The sequence below is a fragment of the Anopheles moucheti genome, chromosome 2, assembly GCF_943734755.1.
Source record: "Anopheles moucheti chromosome 2, idAnoMoucSN_F20_07, whole genome shotgun sequence".
NCBI classification, from domain to species: Eukaryota; Metazoa; Arthropoda; class Insecta; order Diptera; family Culicidae; genus Anopheles; species Anopheles moucheti.
Window position 1 is genome coordinate 36,782,634 of NC_069140.1, and position 20,521 is coordinate 36,803,154.

General features: G+C 43.2%; 1 protein-coding gene across 1 annotated transcript in view; it reads left to right on the forward strand.

Moving 5' to 3' along the window:
- Window positions 1–20,521, forward strand: part of LOC128299607 (uncharacterized) — a 122,341-nt gene that overhangs the window by 48,708 nt on the left and 53,112 nt on the right. Inside the window, exons 11-12 of the mRNA XM_053035613.1 lie at window positions 8,470–8,579; window positions 8,657–8,822. Coding sequence (XP_052891573.1) covers window positions 8,470–8,579; window positions 8,657–8,822 — 276 coding nt within the window. The remainder of the gene's footprint in view (window positions 1–8,469; window positions 8,580–8,656; window positions 8,823–20,521) is intronic.

The window sequence follows — 20,521 nt, forward strand, 5'->3', positions numbered from 1 at the left end:
GTGTCAAGAAGCATTGGGTTGGATCATTTTATATATTTTTTTTTTGCACACCACTTTCATCAGTCACTGACCGTTCTGACGAGCGATGTTGCCCCCGTTAACGCTTTATCGTCATTATTATATTTTCCAAACCAAAGTCCGCCCTCAAGACTTCTCCACTCTCCATTCGGCCATAGTGGATCGCTCCAGTATGATGGATAATGCCACAGTTGGTCGTTCAGATGAATTTGATTTAATTCACAGTTTTAAAGTGTTTTAAAGAAGAAACATAAAGCACGTTTTCACCCCGTTCGTAACAGTTTTGTGAAGTTTGTGGATAAATTTGAATGGCATGCTATCGTTGCTTCTCGGCTTCTCGCCTTCTCGCCTGCTCGAGAGCGGAAGGAACTGATTCCATCGCAAAGAATTTATTCCACTTCCTTCCGTAAGAAACTTTTAGCTAAAAGCAAAACGCGCATACCCACGCGGCCACATTGTCGCGATGGCACAATTATACATTTTCCAAACAACACCACACCTCTGCTATTGTGCTGAGAAAAAAAAGGTTACCACTCGCTTTCCTTTTTATTGCACTGGCTGACGTGCCTGCCGAACCACTATCGACTTACATCGTAACAGCGTACCTTATTGCCTTACTCACCTTCCCGCACAATTCTGCCAACGTTCTGCAGCCCGTAGCTGTTAGAAGAACTTAGCTTTCGTTGGTTCGGGTTGGGGGAGAAATTATGCTAATCATCACACCAAGCCCAAATGGACGGAAAGGTACACAATTATCACAACACCTGGCAACGGCATCGCAGCCACCATTGAACCCGTTCGGTGACGCCACGGTTTATGACCTTCCGCGCTTGATGAAGTGATTATTGGCAGGCAGCGGAATAAATCATCGCACCGTCAACGCTCCGCCTGCTTGGATGAAGTTTCTGTTTTGTGGGTTGGTCGTTGAAACTGTCATTTTCTTGATTTATTTCACACACCGTTGTTTTGTTGAAAATACACATCACTCAATGTTTAGACAAAAGGCTCCAAGCTTCTCCTATCCTGTGCAGAAAAAGGTCATTAAAACTTAACTCGGAATTCCCTGAATTCATCTAAGCTATCTCAGGTACCGGTACCACGATTGAGATATCGTCCATTTATCTAATGTAGCGTGTGTGCCATGAAGTCCTTCTTCGGTTTCTAGAATTTGCTAGAATTCCACAGCGAGATGACACGAAAGAAGAGACCAGCTAATAGAGTTTTTACGGTATTTTTACTCTACGTCAAAGTCAATTGGACAGGTGAAGGTCTTTTCTTTTTTAACCAACCGAAAAAAATATCTGAGCAAAAGAAAAATTTCCGCCAGAGCTAATCTCACATAGTGCTGAGGATGGGCACCTTAAATCACTTCCTTTTGCTTCGAGAAGTTTTCCCAGAGCCAACAAAAACTCCAATCCTTGACACCTTCCCGCCTAGCGCTCGTGTGGAGGTCAGTGCAAAAATTCTTCAATCCAACACCCGATTGGGTTTCTCTTTACCGCGGTTCAGCAACTTGGACAAGCTGACCAAGCCGTCACCCGACACCTTCGAAGTTACACGTGGAGTGTCTTTTTTCTCTGCCCCGCAAACCGACATTTGCAATTTACTTTTGCTGCCATTTGCTTCCACCCATCACCAGCATGCGCCGTACACCCGCAAGGTCGTAACACTTTGACGGCATGATTACCGGCCAACTGCACGAGATGGTGACAATGTGTCACCAAACTGGAGCTGCTTGTGAAGAGATGAAGATAAGAAAAAAGGCAACCTATCTATTGAGTATCCGGCTCCGGAGTGAATCTTACGTTTCACACTTGACCACTTTCCTAGGGTCAGCACCACCACCATCGACGTCAGCTATAAAAATGAAAGGTTCAAAGTTTTGTCATTTATTATCATCTTAACTGTCACTGTGGTGTCGGGTATGGGATTGGGCTCATATTGCTAGGACGCAGACGTGACGGAGATAATACTGCACGCACACTGCGGTGAAACTTTAATCGGCCGTAATGGATCAATGAGAAAATGATGGCAATTTGTTTTATTGCCCGTATATTAACACTTTGTTGTGATTGAATATGAAAAAAGTGGACGTGCTGTGTCGTAAACGTTATGCTGGTATTTATTCTTTTATAAACGTTTGAAGATTTTGTTTCTCTGCGTGAATGTCCGATTTTCTCACACAATAAAGGACATCTTGCTTAGCAGAATTTCGTATCATCCAACCGTGCCGGCAATCAAAACCATCTCTTAAGTAACTATCCTAAGCAAACAACAATCAAATCTACCAAATGCCAACACAAGCCGACACCCGGATTTCAGTAAATAATGCATTTCATCGTTTCACCATTTAACGGTACAGTTTGTTTGTTGATTAAATCTGGAGAATCGAGCGTAGCCCATCATCATCACCAGTACAAGGGTAAGAAATGGCACACAACGCAAAAGGGCACAAACGGTGGCTTCACTCACCTGCTGCCCGCTTTGCTAATCGATCGATCTCTCCAGCAACCGATGGGGACGATGGACGCAACCTTTATGATTGCCAGCCCACGGCAATCACCTGCAGACCATCTGGGCACATCTCTTCCAGTCATCCAATCTGTCACATCAATATTTGATGACCCGGACCATCACCCGGAATTCACGCAATTTTCACCACACACACTTCGCCGTACACGGAACAGGACGAGGGTAGAAAGAAAGACTGCCGCAGAGAGTTAAATGGTTTGGGTTTCGCTTCGATGGATTCGCAGGACAGGGCAGCGATGCGGGAATTAAAATGAAGTTACTCGATTAGGCTCGTTCATATTTTCATTACGTAGCTTGCACAAATTGAATAAAACCAAAGCTCGTAACAGTACACCCTTCGGCGTGCAATTCCATTTATGATCAATAACCGACACAAAACAGTGGCATCAGATAATGTTTGTCAAATCCATTACCAAAGTGACGGATAACTTCACAAGAACGGCTATTATTGAATTGTGAAGCTTCTTTTCTTCACCATAATTTACGATTTGCTGGTCAAGTTGCGTTAAATATTGAGCAAGACATTCAAGCGGCACGAAATCCATCTTGTTGCTGCTTCCCGCCAAACAAACGGTTAGACACAGGTGCTACAAGCCTCTCTGCGCATCATTTCTTTCCTTTGAGAACAGTCCATCTCGAAAGGAAAAGGACTTGGCGAATAAAAAACACAGTATCGGTCTGCTTCTTCCATTAACGTGAAAAGAGCGTTTTTTTTCTGTCGATCGTCGGTAGCGAATAGCGAAGGAAAAAATAAGTTGTAACAACTTTCACTGGTAGACCATCTTTTCCCCAGTGAAGGGCACACAGCCATACGTGATGGTTTGAAGATGGGACAGAAAATGTATCTGTAGCTACAGACGTATAAATCGTTCACTTGCACCATCGATCTGCAGGTGCCTCCACACCCTGTTTGGTTGCCGTGGGATGGAATGCGGACGGAACGCAGGAACGCATAACAAATGGTTGTCTTTCCTAGATACCACGCAAGTCCCCGCGCTCCTTTTTCCCGCGGCTAACACACGCTTGCAACCGTACTCCCAACCACAACTCGAGCCCTTTTGTTCTGAGCAGAGTAATAGAATTTCGGCAGCGGTGCGAAGTACGATAGCGATGCAGAAAGAAGGTGTTCCGGTGGTGGTGGTGGTGGTGTGTGGTTGCTTTGATCGGGTTCTATCGGAAGGACCCTTCATGTGCACACCAACGGTGGCCTTAACGTACCCATAATTCGATACATAAATAATAAACTTTTGCGCTTTAGCAGCTGTCGGACTCATCTCCGAAAGCACCATTAACTATCCGGAACGCATGCACCACCGTACCACCCTTGCTATTCCAGCAGCGTGTTGTCCGACCTGAGCGAAGTTTTCTTTCTTATTAGCTCAATATTACGCATCTGGATTTGATCCAACCGTCGGTACCGTACATGTTTCGCTGATGAATTATGCCGCATGTCTTGTTGCTGTTGTCTCGAAACGGAACGGCAAACCATTATTAATTGGCACGAAGTGAGATAATTTCTCGACGGAACAACGGTAACTACTGGTACTACTGCTGAAGTAGGGATCTATTAATAACAATAATAATTTAATTTATTTCCTTCTGCGCCAACCATTAAAGCGTAAGTTTTCCCACCACCGTGAAAAATGAGACATAACGAACGATGGGAAAAAAAATCAGTATGAATATCATTATTACTGCTCCTGGGTAAATTGCCATAAGGAAAAAGTTTTCATCGTGTTTCGATTGTGTTATTCGAGCATGTATTGATTTACTTGGGAAAAAAATTGATAAGTATAGAATTACATTTCAGTACAATAAAAGAAGACATCTGCTTTTAGTACCAAGTATGATCACCCTAATAATGCTAGTAATTTGCTTTGACCAATTTGAGTGATATTTTAATCTTATTAATTCTTATGAGGCGCTACAAAAGCTATTCGCTAGCAGCCCAGGCCAGGCAGGTTATCTAGAGGACGCCTTTTTAATATCGCGGAAACATAGTTTTTCCACGATGTTTGATGGTTATTTTAAGTGTTATTATGTAACATTAGCTCTATTCTGCTAACTAAACCAATGCATAATAGACAATTCATCTGTTTTTACAGTGGTATTGGAGTTTGATACACGAATATCTGTTTTACGGGACTAATTAAAGGCTTATTATATTGACTATTGATCTATTAAATAAAAAAAATGTCTAGTGATGTTTCAATTATGTTCTTCACATTACTACTAACAGAAGTCAAAGTGAATAAACAATCCTAGTTCCTTCATAAACCAATCTTATGCAAAAAAGAACTGTATGTACCGCTCAACTAACTCCTGTTAAATGATGCATTGTACAGAAGATTATTGTCTATTACATTAAATTTCAGCACGCTCCACTTGCCACAACGGGTAGTCTACGAAAATCGAAAACGAAGTAAAATACCGAAAAAATATTCATTTTTCTTGCCATCCATCCGGAACCGCACGATGCCCTCGAGTTGACGAGTTGTGTGCGGCAGGACAAAATGATCAACCATAGCAAGCGGTTTCGTCCACTCGCTGTGTCCATCCTGTGCCGCTCTAATGCTACACCGGGCTCGTTACATCATCGAGCATAATTTGAGTTACATTTTTCTTCCAATCGAGTGCATCGCTTCGCTCAAGACGCTACAACGCGTTCGCCCGTATCCCGAGGGCAGTGGGTGAATGTGGATGGAGTTTGCTAGCGAAAGAGGAATCTAAATTCAATCAAATAATTTTCCCAACCCCTCTCGGGTTACGATCCGTTGTAAGAAGTTCGCCATTTTCTGCCAGGTGTGGTTGAACGATTGAGAAGGAAAATACTAGAAATAACGTTAACATCGCTCGCAATTTTCATCAACATTTGGTGTAAAGTTTTCACACTTCTTTGATGTTTTCATTAGATAACTGCATATATATTTTAAATAGTATTTTTTTATTCTTGTTCAACATAAAGCTGCTGGCGTGTAGAGTACTGTGCACATTTTTTCCTCATAACTACCGTAACGCCGCCAAGTGGCATTGAATAAAGGTTTTTTTCTTCGTCTGTGGAATGAAGAAACTGTTTGTGGATTTTAAACAATATGAACGATGTTTCGTATGATTTCCGTTCTCCGTATTTCCTTCCAAAAAGTTCTCTATGTTTAATACTTATGCGAACGGCAAACAGTCGGAAAATATCTTAAATCGGCTTATATGGAGTATTTCCTTGCATGAGGGTTGTCCGCTTTCCAGTGAAGTCTTTATTTTACTACTTAAATGGAGTATTTTTCCAACCGATCTGTATTTATTCAATCTCTATTGAGTTATTTTCACAGTTTAATAATTCAGTAGAAGTTCACTTTCCATCTGAAGCCCTTCTCTGAATTACGGACCAGAGTTTTGGGTCCTTTGGCTCCTCGCCAGACGAAGGATTTGTTTGCATACTCGATTGTATGTTCCTTTGTTGAAAGTAAACAACACATGTGTAAATATTTAATAGATTTTGAATTGATAGTTCTATGGAAAACAAGGCAACCATACTTTTTTATGCATTAGATCATTTGTAACGCACTCATACCGATCTTGTTAAGCTGTAAGTCTGACTACTGGAATTATAAGTCAATTAAACAAAGTACTGGAATAAAATAAAATAAAATAAATAATGTCATAAACAAAAGACAATTGAAATATGCGTTTGTTAGCGTGACTTTTTTGCAATGGATTGCTTTGGGAATACATCATGCTCGAGCGAACTGAAAGATCATTACTTTACTCATCTCTTGTAAACAACTGTTTACAGATACACTAGGTTTTTTTTATTGTGGAATGCTGCATCTTAGATATTGAGACTCAAAATGTTAGTCCAAATCAAAATGTATTGTCATCCGTTAACACTAGAACCGCCGATGGGACTTTTTTGTCCCATCGCACTCGGAAAAAGTGTGTTGTTCCGCTTGCCGTTGTGTCAACTCATTGAAATTTTGTGACTTTTATTTATTTTGAACGATCTTTCGAATGCGCCGATCAAAAATTGTGTATCCCATATAGTACTTTAAAAAAATCATTTCCAACCTAGAACCGCCAAATGGGACATTTTTGTCCCATAGGCAAAATACGTTGTGATGGCTGATATTCCTGCTGTCAACGAGTGGTGGATGTGCTTCTGCAAGTCTGGCAGCACTAGCGTGTATGCGTTTTCGTGACAAGACATGTCAATATGAATAGAACAATAAAAGAGCGCGAAAGTATTCAACTGCATACCTGCATTCATATTTGATTACTACGTGTTTATTTTTGCGCTATCATCAATCGGCTAATCTATGTAAGCACCATTTTTGTATACTCTACCGTAATTTTATTGGAAGCACTGGTTCGTCTGAGTGCCTATATCCCCAGCTTTCCACTCAAAGCATCAACTGCTGGTTATTGCGTATAGGGATCCCCAGCACAATACTTGCAGCTCCAAACAAGTAGCCTTCACGTTTCGATTTGCCTGTTGGTCTTGATCGCTGTGTATGCTCTCCCAACACCCACGTAGCTAGTTTGCCTGGTGTACTTAGGACATTGCAAGGTGAAATTTTTATTTGTGCGCTTTTAAGAGTATCTAAATATGGTGCGCCAGCGTGGTTTACGACCCGAAAATATTATCGCTGCTCTGAACGACATTTCCAGTGATCAATCAGAAGGGGATCCTCTGGCCGATACCTCTGACTGCGATTTATTTGATCCATTGGTATGCCCATCTGGTGAATCATCCGACAACCAGCTTGAAGATTGTGTTCCAGAACTTGTGTTCGTCGGCGTTGCCAGGTTCAAATGTCTTGTCACGAGGGCAAAAGTGCTAACGAATGCTTTACATGCAGTAGACCGGTATGTAAAAAATGTACTCAGAGAGTTTCGTACGTATGCGTTTCATGTGAGCCAGGTTCTGATGAAGCAATGTAATATAATGTCCTGATACCAAGAAACCACAAAATGTGTTATAGATGCTTAAAATAATTAATCTAGGTATTGATTTTGCTTTCGAAAAAAGCTTTGTCCTCTTCTTTTGGTCATTTAGAGCTATATTGACATCGAATTTTTGTAATGTTTCTAAAGGGAGTCATATACGCCCACGTAGACCCAAACAACTTAGAACAAAAGACTTGTTTTATTATCATAAAAACCCTACTTATCACTTGATTGTATAAAAAACCAATAGCTATAAGCCTAGATTCACTGTCGTACAATCCTATAAGGAATAATTAAAAGCGTTTATCACTGAAATTCCTAAAATGTTATATTAATGTAAAAAAAAACCTGGCCTTGATATCCTTGGATATCATCATATCCTTGGAGATGCGATTGATATGATCTCAACTCAATTTTAATTATTGATTAAGTTGCTTATAAAGATTTATTATTATTTCTAATTGTTATGTTTATTAATTATTTTACCACAAGAAACCCTTAGGAAATAATAAACATGTTCAAAAATTTATACATAACGAATGGGACAAAATTGTCCCATGTGGCGGTTCTAGTAAGGTTGCAAAGTCCGGCGGTTCTAGTGTTAAAGCATAGAACTTATACCATTTATTGGTATTACGAATACTGCTTACAATAAAAGAGTGTTGAAGAATTTCAGATTTAGTCCACGAGCTGTTATTTATCATAGAACACAATGGGTTTATGAGGCATTTAAAATGTGAGAGCTATACATTTATTATATATGTACACTGTACATTTATTATCACAATCCAAATAATAGAAATGCATTTTAAGCTTACTCGATTGTTGGAATTTGCAATAAATCTCATAATCGTCATCATTCTACTCCATGCGATTAGTTTAAATAAGTTTAATGCATTTAATGAAATCTGTTTTCCCTTCAATCCCAAATGTAGTTAATAACCGACAATCAATCGTTATTTTCTTTAAATTCCACAGAGCCTTCGCCCCTGTATGAGAACAATCACTATCACGAGGAATGTTTGAGGTGCAACTCATGTGGTCTCAACCTTACTGGCCCCAATCAGAAGCGCGCACGACGGTTCAAGGTGAGTGTCTGTAATGCATCCACGCGCACTGTAACAATCCCGATACTGAGCAATCCTTTCTCTGTTTTCTTCGACAGAATCAAATCCTGTGCGATCTGCACTTCGCAGACGTTGCCCTGATGGAGTGTTCGGATTTTATGCAGCAGCTACGAAGCTTTAAGCCACAGTCATTGGGTTGTGCTGTGGCACGGCGAAAAAGCTCCACCACACTCATCTTTCCACTGCCACCGCAAGCTTGTTCAGGTATGTGCCCTTTTTTACGGGAGGGAAACATTTTTCTGCTATCTTTATACTACATTGTTCAATGCTACCAGAAGGGATATGCACGATAAATAGCCACATCCAGTGTCCCAATTCGCGGACGTGTAGCTGTGCTTGTGGACTGTTTCGTTAGCTGCATTATTATCACGCCACGCTGCTGCTGCTGCTGGCCCAACTTATTGGAGCACGATTAATTAACACACCCGATCCGAACGAAAATTTCGTTCACTATCGATCGTTCCGTGCAGGTGAAGAAATTGCTTCATGAAGCATAAATTCACGAGGCGCAAACAGTGACACAACGGACGGCAAGGCGGGCGCGAGCAAGCTGGCCTATGAAACGATACGCTCCATCCATCAACACTTTCATCGAGTGCTGGGTGACGAATTGGAGTGGAATGGTGTTCATTTCGTTCCAGTCCCACGGTACCCTTTGGTTTCGCTTCATACCCGCCATAATCGCCGGGTGTCAGTGATATCACGACCGATAGGGACGCGAAACGGCCCAATCGTTTTCCATCGTAACGGGGCACAGAAACGTGGCAAATCAACCAACCACAAATCAGTCCAATCGTGCGCATCATTAATTATGTGCTGCAAACCGTCAACCCCGTTCCAATGCCTGGTGACACCGTTCGCCCAGCACTCCATTCCAGTTGCCCCTTCCCGGGCACCATTTTCCACAAACTACTTTTTTCCGACGATTGATTGTCGAAAATCACGCAATCACGAAATCGGTACGGAAAGCCAAGTGTTGCTACTCCAACTTCCCTTATCGGGCCACCAATCCCGGGGTTAAGGTTCACGGATCCTGGGAAGGATTTCCGGTGAAAGCAATCTTTTCCGCACCCGTCCACCGTTCCATCCCTCTTCGTTGACCGCTTTTTTAATGAGCTACCCCTGCGCGAACCCACCGATGCAATGCCACGGATTAACCTCAACCGATTGGTTGAGGCTCATAAATGTCACTTATCGGTGCCACGGTGGGAAAGGGGGGAAGTGGGATCGAGGGTCGATTTTCGATTTCCGCCATATGCTTCGGTGCAATCAGTTTTGCGGAATGACATCAAAAATGCATTGAACCGCGTCCCGGATGGGAAATGCGAGCGGAACACAGCTAAACAACCGTAACGGCATATCGATTCCGGGTAACGCTGTTGTTTGGTGCGAATGGAGCAGGTGGATACGGTTAGAGTACAGACGCTACGTACTATTGCATGAAGTAAAACGCCAGTGTAGTCTATAGCCATTATTAATATGGCCACGTAATAGATTGTTTGCAGTTAGGGTATGTATGACGATAAGAGAAATGTTTCGCTTATAATAAATATATTAAGAATGGAACTAAGTAAGTGTTGAAGCTTTTCGAAGATTTTCATATCATTTTAATTTCTATAATTCATTAATCAAAATAAAAATTTCGTCTTTTAAACCGTCGTTTAGAACGAAGAGTAGCGAAGGTTAGCCCTTGTTTTTATGACTCATAATACGTTATTCTCATCAGGTTCCACCAGATACAAAACGAAATTTGTCAGGATAAAGCAATCATTTGTATTTTTCCTTTGGAGCACAAGTTGACAGACCACAAGTCGATAGTTCAGTCTCTGTTCATGGAAAACCCATCTTCTGTTTGCATCATTCCAATAGCAATGAGGGCTGACATGGATGGGCAATGATCAACGTCATCAATTCAGCATTTTAGGACGTTATTGAGCATAGAGGGGTTCCATCGAGGGGTTTCTTAGACTCCCAACACCTTCTGGCAGCATCATCGTACATTTCTACCAACGGTATACAACTACAGATGATCACTATGCCATTTCTCTGCAACGAAAAGCATATGTTGTAGTGAGTAACTGACAAATGTGTCTATACAATTTGTTTGCCATATGGTTCAGCTTGGTTTATAGCGTAATGGATACAACAAACATCGATCGCCTTTGGAACCGATTTCTGCCGATTTCTGATAGTTAATAACACAAAAACTTTGCGCAAGACAAGCAAACAATATTGCTGAAAAGGTTAATAAAATCATTCGCTACAAAGAGTTACGATTCAACCATTAACTTGTTGGCATCTTAAGAACGTGAACCTGTCGCAAATGTTTCCCAAATATTTAAGACACATCGGCACCGACATTCCATCTCTTCTAAGCTATCTTTCTGGAGTGGTTTGATGTTTCTATTTGGAAAGTTTCACTTAGCAACGAAAGCTCCGGGCAGCTGTCAAACCCTGTCGTCCGGCTAATGGCAGTAATGGCTTCCACCAACCGTAGCAAACAATCACGTGTGCCAGAAGAATGGTTCATATAATACGGTTGGTTATGTTCATTCTTGTTTTCTCTCTCTCTCTCTCCCTCTCTTTTCTTCCCGTACCACTGCGTATGTCTCTCTGTTACCTTCCATCGTTCATCGAAATCAAATGCGAATGTCTCGCTTCTCTACATTGGACGTTCACATATTCCGTTGGAAAGAAGCGAAACTTTCTAAGCAAACATGCATATATAACAGACAAACACACACACACATACACGCACTCACACATGGACATGTTCCTTTTCTGCTTAAACTTTCAAAACACGTTCGGCAAACAGTACCGAACCGATGGACACCGTACCCAGGATTTTTTTTTCGAGAGGGGCAGCCACCAAAAGTGAGCCAATCATTCACAGGGGAATCCATACCACGGATAGTTGCGAGGAACTGAGGAACCCGGGGGGAAATATTGACTGAAAACTGTCCAATTGTGTTCTGTGCAATGATGTTTCTATTCGCTGCATTACTCCCCACTCTCGGGCATGAATCCACCGGGGGACAGGGACATCTCATAGCAGCGCTCGGTTGCATTCCGGATGGACATTCGTACGGAAAGTTGTGATGCCCAGGAATGTTGCTCGCTTTTGCGTACACAACAACGCAACAGCGTACGGGAACGTTCCAGAAGGGCAGGACGGGAATGTCAAATAGTTGAAGCGTTAGCGCCGCTAGCGGGTGCATCGTGCAAATAACATCCCCAGCGTCACAACATGTCCAGCCACAACGATCTCTTCGAAGCCAGGGTCAGGTGGTTGTAGCCGCACTTGTATGCCTGTGCGCACATGCCACATGCCACTTACTGCGCTGGAAAGGCTGCACTTGCGGTCCTGCTGCTGTCGAACATTCGATTTGAAGCGATCCGGCACCGGGACAGTTCGGAGAACCGGACAAATAGGTTGAATATTCGTTCCGAGAATGAGGAATGTTTCGATTGACAAATACTTCTCATGCGCGATGCTTGAACTGCAGGATAAGGGAATTCTTCCGACAACGTCCTTGCCCTTGGACATTAAACCTGCGTCCGTTTGCTGCTCGTGGAAATGTGCTGCTGGTTGAGCGACTTCAATGTTTGCCCAATACGATTGCATTTATGGACCATTTTTATCCACCAACGAGAAAAACAAGTCGAATTATTGGTAAAACACTTGCTAACTTTCCAACAAATCTACTGCAAACGTTATGATCTGGATGATTTTCTTAACGGTTGTGCCCGTGGGACATCGGCACCATTCGTTGTCTTCACCATGGCCCATTTTTGTCGGCAAATGCAAACAAGACTTTCATTTTCTATCTCATCCATCCTCACCCATCCGCACTACCGGGAGAACGCCTACCGAATGGTAGTTTCATTGTAAATTTTGCTCCAACACCATTGTTTGAACCCCGGTCGAATGGACCAATCATTTTCTACGTCTTCGTTTTTCTCCAAATGATTTGATTTCCGGTCGACTTTCGCTACTTCGGTTCGTGCTTTTTCTCATCAAAAAACAGACAAACACACCATCTCGAGCGCGGCGGTATTGGCGGTAAAGATCAGACCATCATGCTGACGGCATATCATTCGAATAGCGATACGAAGCGCAACGAATGTGATGATAATGTTGATTGGAAAATGGAAAATGGTTCGGTTCGTTGGTGTATTGATTTCTTTTTCTTATATTTCCCGCCCCAGCCACCCCGGTGGGGAGCGAGAAAATGTCTCACTGTCCTGTCGACTGAAGGTACCGAACTGGAAAGTGATTAGCGACTGTAGCAATATCGAACTCGTTAGAAATTCGATTTTATTCTGCCCGCTCTTGGCACGAGCAAACAGCTCCGCAAAAAAAAATCTTTCCTTCCCGAAAGCGGCCAATAAATAAATTTCGTTCCAAAGTTCTTCTGCCAGCAGTTGCAAAATTGCAACACAAATGATCAAGCTTTTTCGTTGGATTCTGCACCCTTCGAGCTTTACAAAGTTTGCTCACTTCTTCCATCCAAATGACGAACGTGGCACAGCTTATCCATGTATTTTTTTTCTTCTCCTTCCTTCCTTACACTTCCTCCAGAGCTCATGGTCCAGTGTCGGTGAAGTGCTGTTGAAAAACAGAACCGATTAAAAGAGCGAACCCGTTGATTGGGTTTGGTGCTCTTTTGAAGTTTACAGTCCAAGTAGTTATCGGCACTTTGAACGGCAAGCCCATGGTGCTGTTTGGGCAATCGTAGTTTATTGCTATTTTGATTTCCTCAATCGCTTATGCATTGCATCGGAAACTCTTTGCCTTCGAGGAAAAAAAAAATCCCCATTCATCTGTCAGTTGATCAGTTTCACTCCTTGGTCCCGTTAGCGGTTCCCAACGATACGATCCCTTCCATTTCGAAAAGTATCACGAAATCGATAGCAGTACGGCACAGGGAAACGATAGCTCAACCAACGGCTCACTGCCTCGCTGCCGTGCTGTCAAATTGAAAATTTAATCAACGTATTTCATCATTAACTCGGACACATTCCACCGTCCCCAATCATGTCACCGTGCGTAATGAAAGTTGACCATCGGCAACAGTTCAAGGGACAGTTCCTTATACAGCGCGTGGCCGTGTCGAGCCATTTCCGGCTCGCTGAAAGTGTCTTATTTCGAACGTCAGCTGGTATTTGCGTTCGATCGAGTTAAATTCCGCTCCCCGGGTCGTATCTTGCGTGTGTCCCTTTTGCTGCCCCTGCATCGTTCTTTTTGCGTCCTTCTGCACGCTTCGAAACCCGGGCAGCCGGAAACATTCCAACCGGAGTGACAGGCAACGCGCTAATGCAAATGATGAGTCCAATTAAATGAATTTCACTCGCGTGCGTTTGTCTCTGGCCGTTGGGTCGCTTTCCTTCACCAGCTGATGGGTGGAACAAATGTAAGGGATAAATAAAAACAAGACTAAGCACTAGTTAAGTGCTGGAATGTGCAACAAAAATGCGAAACGGCGCTTGTTTCGGCAGCGAAAGCTCGAGTGAGATAAACGGCGCTAAAGCTTCATGGCTCACAGTGCTCCGCCGGCAGTACGTACCATGCACGGCCCTTAATATCTGTCATTACGGGGACGATTTCCACTTTTCACTTCCTGTCATTTCTAATTAATCACTTGTTTTGCTTCAGCTTGTGCCGTGGATCGAGGTCGACCCTCGCCGCGTCACACAAACCCATCCCGGCCCGCGGTCCGCTGAACCTTAGCACGATTATTTCGACATCGGCAGCCAGCGGATGGCAGATTAAAATGAAATAAAATAAAGCCAAACCCCGGAAGCGCCTTTTTTTGCCGTTCCCTCTCGAAACGATGCTTTGTTCGAGGAATGAGAAAGGATGTTTTTTTTTTGCTATCTGTTTTTCATTTCTCACTATCCACGCCTCACCGCAGCCATGTTTCTGGGGTGCTTTTTTTTAATCAATCGATGCCATCATGGGCAAAAAGGGAACGTACCGCGCGGAAAGCGTGGAAAGACGAAGCGATAATCGATGGATTCCTTTTGCCGTTCGCTTCGTTCGCCTGCCGTTCAATGTTTATGAGAATCCGGTGCCACAGCAAATGGGCTATCGATTGGAGGAACTGGTTGAAATGGCTTACGAAAGGAAACTGGGGAAAAAACGGCTTCTTCCCAGTTTGCCGTTTCATTTCATTTCATCGTTCCCATTAGAGCGACAACCTTAGCGTTTACGGCATAGACTACCCTTCGGTCGAACGGTTTCCTATGAGGTGACGGTTCGTCTATGCCCACTCCCCTCGAAGAAATGGCCCGCACCGAAGCACTCCAAGGCACACCGGACGGAAGAGCCATAGGCCCGGCAAACTAAGCGATGCTAACAACCGCAAGAAGTTCATGTCCCAGGCGTACCGCTGGAGGAAACGGCCTTTAACGACTTGCTCGAACAACTTAATTTACATTTGAAAAGCATCGCAATCGCGCCGAGCACGTTATCGGGCCGCGCGGTTTATAGGCGTACACAAACCGGGGCCGGCGCTACCCTTCTTTTGGACGGAAATGGGATATGCGGCACCCGGAAGTGCCGGAAGGTGGGGGGAGCGCAACAACACAGTTTCGATGAGCAAACATCGAATGGTGAGATGGTTACGGGCACGGTTAAATGGACGATTAAATTCTTGATTTGCATACATTTTTAATTGCCATTAAAAATGCGGCCGCCACTGTAGGGCAGGGGTCCCCACCGAACACGCGGGGAGTCCGTGGATGCGAGCAATGGCAGTAGGCGAGTGATGGTGAGCGGTTGTTTTCAACGGTTGTTACCTCCCCTTACACATGCTGGTCCCAGGATTCTCCCCATCGATCGCATCGGCCTAACCGAAACCGCAAACTTGATAGCAAAACGATTTGTGCTTAAATGATTGCGTTCGGTTTGTATGTGTGAGTGTGAGTGTTTTTATTCCTTTTTTTTAAATAATGTTCATGCTAAACATAAATAAAACCACTCTTGACAGGTTTGGTTTCACTTGCTGACATAATCATAAATAGTACGGAGGGCACGCGCTTGCCACAAAACAATGAAGCTCCATCCGGCGCAACTCGGATGGGAATCAATTAACAAACAATCTAAAACCACCTGATAAGGCCACTTTTAATATATTGCATGTGGATGATGTATTGATTGTTAATACACATAATTTGTACTCCTGATTAAATCAATTTAATGGAATTTCATTACAATAAATCAATTCCTGCTGTACGAGGCGGTTCCATTCATTCCATTTGGATTTCTTTTCCCCTGTCCCTTATCAACCAAACAGTTCTTTTCGAAAATTTGCCTCTTCATCGACTGTGGTTAATTAATGCTCTGCATAAAATGACTCTTAACGAAAACCCGGCGCACACTTAGTAATCAGTAAACCAAATGATAATCTGACAACACCACGAAACGAGACGGCAAGATTGAACTAACTGTAACGAAACTAAGCGCTTTCGTCGTCAGTGGTGAACAAATGACCGAGTTCGATCAAGTTAAACGTTTGATGATTGTGATTGGAGTTGATTGTTTGCTCACTTTGCTGACAGATGAAACTAATCGATTATTTTAGTTTGTTGAGAACTTTAGAATCATAAAATTTTCCATCCTTTATTACGTATTTTATAATGTGACAATAACTATCACCGAATGAAAAAGTTCCCACCTTAAACTTTAACAATCGCACTCGGTTGAAACCCACCTACACGAAGACTTGGGAAATTAGGTGAATGATGGATGGAAACCATCACCGACCGAGATTAGCCGGACTTCTTGGTTAGTCACGCGTCAACTACTTCTTCGACGCGAGTTGACGGTGGGTGGAAAAGTTTTCCCGGGTGCGCTTTGCCGGAAAACTTCACCAACTTCGCTCCTTTTTAAGGGATGTGGCCGGTTTTACCGGAAAATTCCACCGTCCGTTAGAGATGAGAGCACACCACTACCGGGCGATGAGTTGACGAGTGAAACGATGATCGATCGACTGTGATCATCCGCGAAGTTGTCGGTGGGCTAAAGTTTTGCAAGCATCGCTCCAATCCCTGCCGTACGTTAAATCACTGCACGAAAGCGTAACGTTAAGCTGTGGCAGAAAATGACAAAACTTCCGTCCATGTTTTGCCGCGATGCCAACCAACTTCCAAATCCCAGTGTATTATGAATAATGGATGTTAATCACTTGAAAATCACACCCCATGTTGGCCTGCTTTCGGGTGTTCGATTGGTGCGAGTTTCTCGCCGAATACGCCCCGGCGCACACAAACACGCTGTTCCACGAAGTCAACCTGCGTTGCGAATGGCAGAGTGGCTTCAGCAGAACATAATCTTCCGCCTGCAACGTCAGCTGTGAGCGGTTTGAGATTGTGTGTTGTCTTCACTGCTGTTGACGGGCGCTCGATGCAACCGCACTGCAATCTGGTAAGAATGATCCCTTCAACACTTTCGACCCTCACCCACTGCACCCGCACTGCTCACACACTTTTGTCAAGACTTTTATCGAGTCCGGGTCTGGTCTGAAGTCTTGCTAACCGGTTTGTGCTCAAGTTTTGCATTTGCATTCAGCTCCTGCCAAACCAGAAAAATGAACGGAGCAATGTGAAGAAGTTTTCCGCCAGAAGACTACCGGCACAGTTCGACAAAATGGTTGTTCCATCCGGAACGTAGCACCAATTCAAACATGCATGGAAATCACTTTCGATCGGATTCGATATCAAATGCAAGGCACAAAAGTTAGAACCGTTAGTATGGTAATCTTACCGAGCAGTAGTTTCGAAGTTAGTCAAGCCATTGAAGTAGGTTTGTTGAAAATGAGCATAATGTTTGCTTCTGGTAGCAGTTCTCGCTTGATTTTTCACCCATTGCTTGCTGACAGCATGTGACATTGGAAGCATTATGTTTAGAAGTTATTATCTTAAATGCCGTTAAATTTGCTTAGGTAAAAGTTGTAACCTTCAACAATATCATGAATGTGGATCAAACGAAGAGGAAATACAGATGCAGTAATCGAGCGTTCAGTTTGCTTGCTTTTACAAGCTTTTACATACAAACTTTTAGCCTGAATCTGTCCAATAATCCAGGTGCTGGGCTGATTCATTCCGAATACATTTGTAAAGGACACAGGATTTTGACATAGAGAATGACATAAGGGATCATTCACGCGGAACAACAATTAGAGAAAAATCGATTAAAGTTTAGAAAGTAAACTTTTATTTCAATTTATTTAAAACAAATTATTAGGCTGATTATTAAAAAAAATGAAATTAAAAATTGATGAAATTGAAAAAAAATGAAAATGAATTGAAATGTTTTCATTAAAAAAATGACTGATTTCATTTAAGAGACGAATGTCGCCGCAAGTCGCAAAGTCTCTATAAGCAGAAACAACAACAACTGATTTCATTTTTGGCATTTGGCATATATCTAACCCGATTCAGACCACCAAGCAAAATACTTTGTTTTGACATTTGTTGAGCAGCTGACCGAACCTTTCAACCAGGAAAACACCGAACCAGGAAAACAATCTAGTCTCTTTTTTCCTATGCTTAACTTGGCTTGTCATTTGTATGGAGAGCTGTAAGCGCATAAACTTAGAAACGTCAAAACGCATACATAAAAAACTGGCTTAGAATATGACACCGGCCATTATTTGGTAATATTCCTCAACTAAACTACATTATGCTACTTTTTGCAAAGCAAAACCAACACTTATGTTCTAATACGCTAATGTTAATTTACCACACACACACTCGGTCACCCGTAACACCCGGAACCATTGTATACACATCTGGAAAGTAAACAAAACTAACTACACCGCACATTCACCGGTGCCGAAACTATTCGCACCGGGACGACCAACTTCTAATCCGCCTGGAACCATCGCAAACGCGCGCGAGCAAAGCCCTTTGGAGCTTGGTTAAACATAAACCATTTACCGCAGCCTTCCGTGCCCGAAATAATGGGTAGCGGCGTACGATTGACATCAGCCACGCGGTGTAGCACGCAGTGTGACGCTAATTAGTTCAAACTTTCACCATCAATTATCATCAGCCCGGTGGTGGTAGAATCACGTGTATCTTTTTACACACCTGCGGTAAGCCACGGAAATTCTTACCCATTAGCTCGCTTACCCCTAAGGTGTTTGTGGATCCGGATTCGGTAACCACTGTGGTCCACGCGGTGTGGCACGCGGTAAACACTAATGGGTATACATTTTTCACACCTTCCCTACCGGTATCAACGCGTACGTGTTATCGTGTTCTGAGATGCTGCGGAAGATTGTGTTTGGGAATGGAAATGGAAAAGTAGTTACCAAACATGCATCGACTCAATGCAAACGAATGGCGAGCCGTTAGTTTTGAGTGTGGGGTTGTGAATGAGAAATTATCACAGATTATAAGCCGCTCAGTGGAAAGCATGTGCAAATTGCTACCATCGTTTTGCATTACTCCCAACCATGTTTGTACGATGTTCATGAACCATTTAACGATCATGTGGAGAAAAATACAAAAAAAGCTTTTTCCATATGGATCGAACGAGTTTCAAGCTTTCAATGGAGGCGCCCAGTGTTTCACATCGATAGCACAAATCTTCCACACGATTGGGCGTACGTTACAGCATATTTCTTATGCATGCTTTCAATCGTATCGTACAATGGACGCTTACTGCGTCTAATAATCATCACCATTGCACTATCCTTCATAATCCCCAGGTCAACAGCACACAAGCTGCATCATTGCACCGATACTTGAACTTTATTATTAAAATCCCATTATTCACATCCCTTTTCGTCAGTACGGAGCAGCTGATGATATTGCAGATTCTCGATTGCTCGATTTGTTCAATGTGTACCAACGATTACTGGCACAGCTGCTTCGGACAAGCGCTGTTCGCTTGCCGTTCTCCTGCCGCAACATTCCATTATGCAGTTGGCCCGGATTGGATTTAGTCAGCAAACTTCAAACTCTTTCCAAGCTTAAATTCCTTCCTCTAACAGTGGTTTTGCTGTCGAATGAATGCACATTCATATCGTGCATTGGTGTGGTACAGCGTGTGCTGCTAATTGATTTCATTGCGATCGACTTCATCATCATGCTCGGTTGCCAGTTTAACCACAACGTTGGTTGTGCCAAAATCTTTCTACGGCACCAATCCTCCGGTCCAGTGAAGCTGAGCTCAGACATCGAGTTTCAAGTATGTTTGTGTACGAAAGGGGTTATAGTCACCACCCAACACTGTCTGCTGGCACTGATGAGATCATGAAAATTGACTCACAAACACGAGTTCAACCTCCGCCATCTTCATCTTCCTTCCATCTTCGTGTTAAAGTGGTATTTGATCTTTGAACCAGCTTGTTGCATATCATGCAAGCACTCTGTCCTCCTCCTAGTGTCTGTGCTTCTGTACCGCTCACGCCTCACGCGAACGCTTCGTCCTCTTCGTGTTTGGTAACTTTGTTCGCATCACATCGGAACCAGTCCAGTTCTAGCGCTTGTTATCGCTCCATACACAAATGGAAGAAACAGTAACATGGCGCCTGTGGTCATGGCTTTAGTTTTCTCATCATCATCATCATCATCATCATCATCGTCAACACTCATGCTGCCACCCAAAACTCGTCCACAGCGTGCAGACACGCTTTCCTCTCACGCAGGAAGAGGACGCGGCTGGAAGTCACCAGAGTTGCTGGCGCCTGTTGGTATGCAATTTTAACTCGATTTCATTTATTATATCGAGATCACGCACCATTCCACACGTTCGCACACCCACCATACGGGGATGCGGAGTCCGTTCAGCGAAGCAGTGTACACGCATGCAAACTGTCCTCCACTATTCTTCCACACACACACACACACTCAGGCACACGGCTATATACAAAACTGACAATGGGATGCCG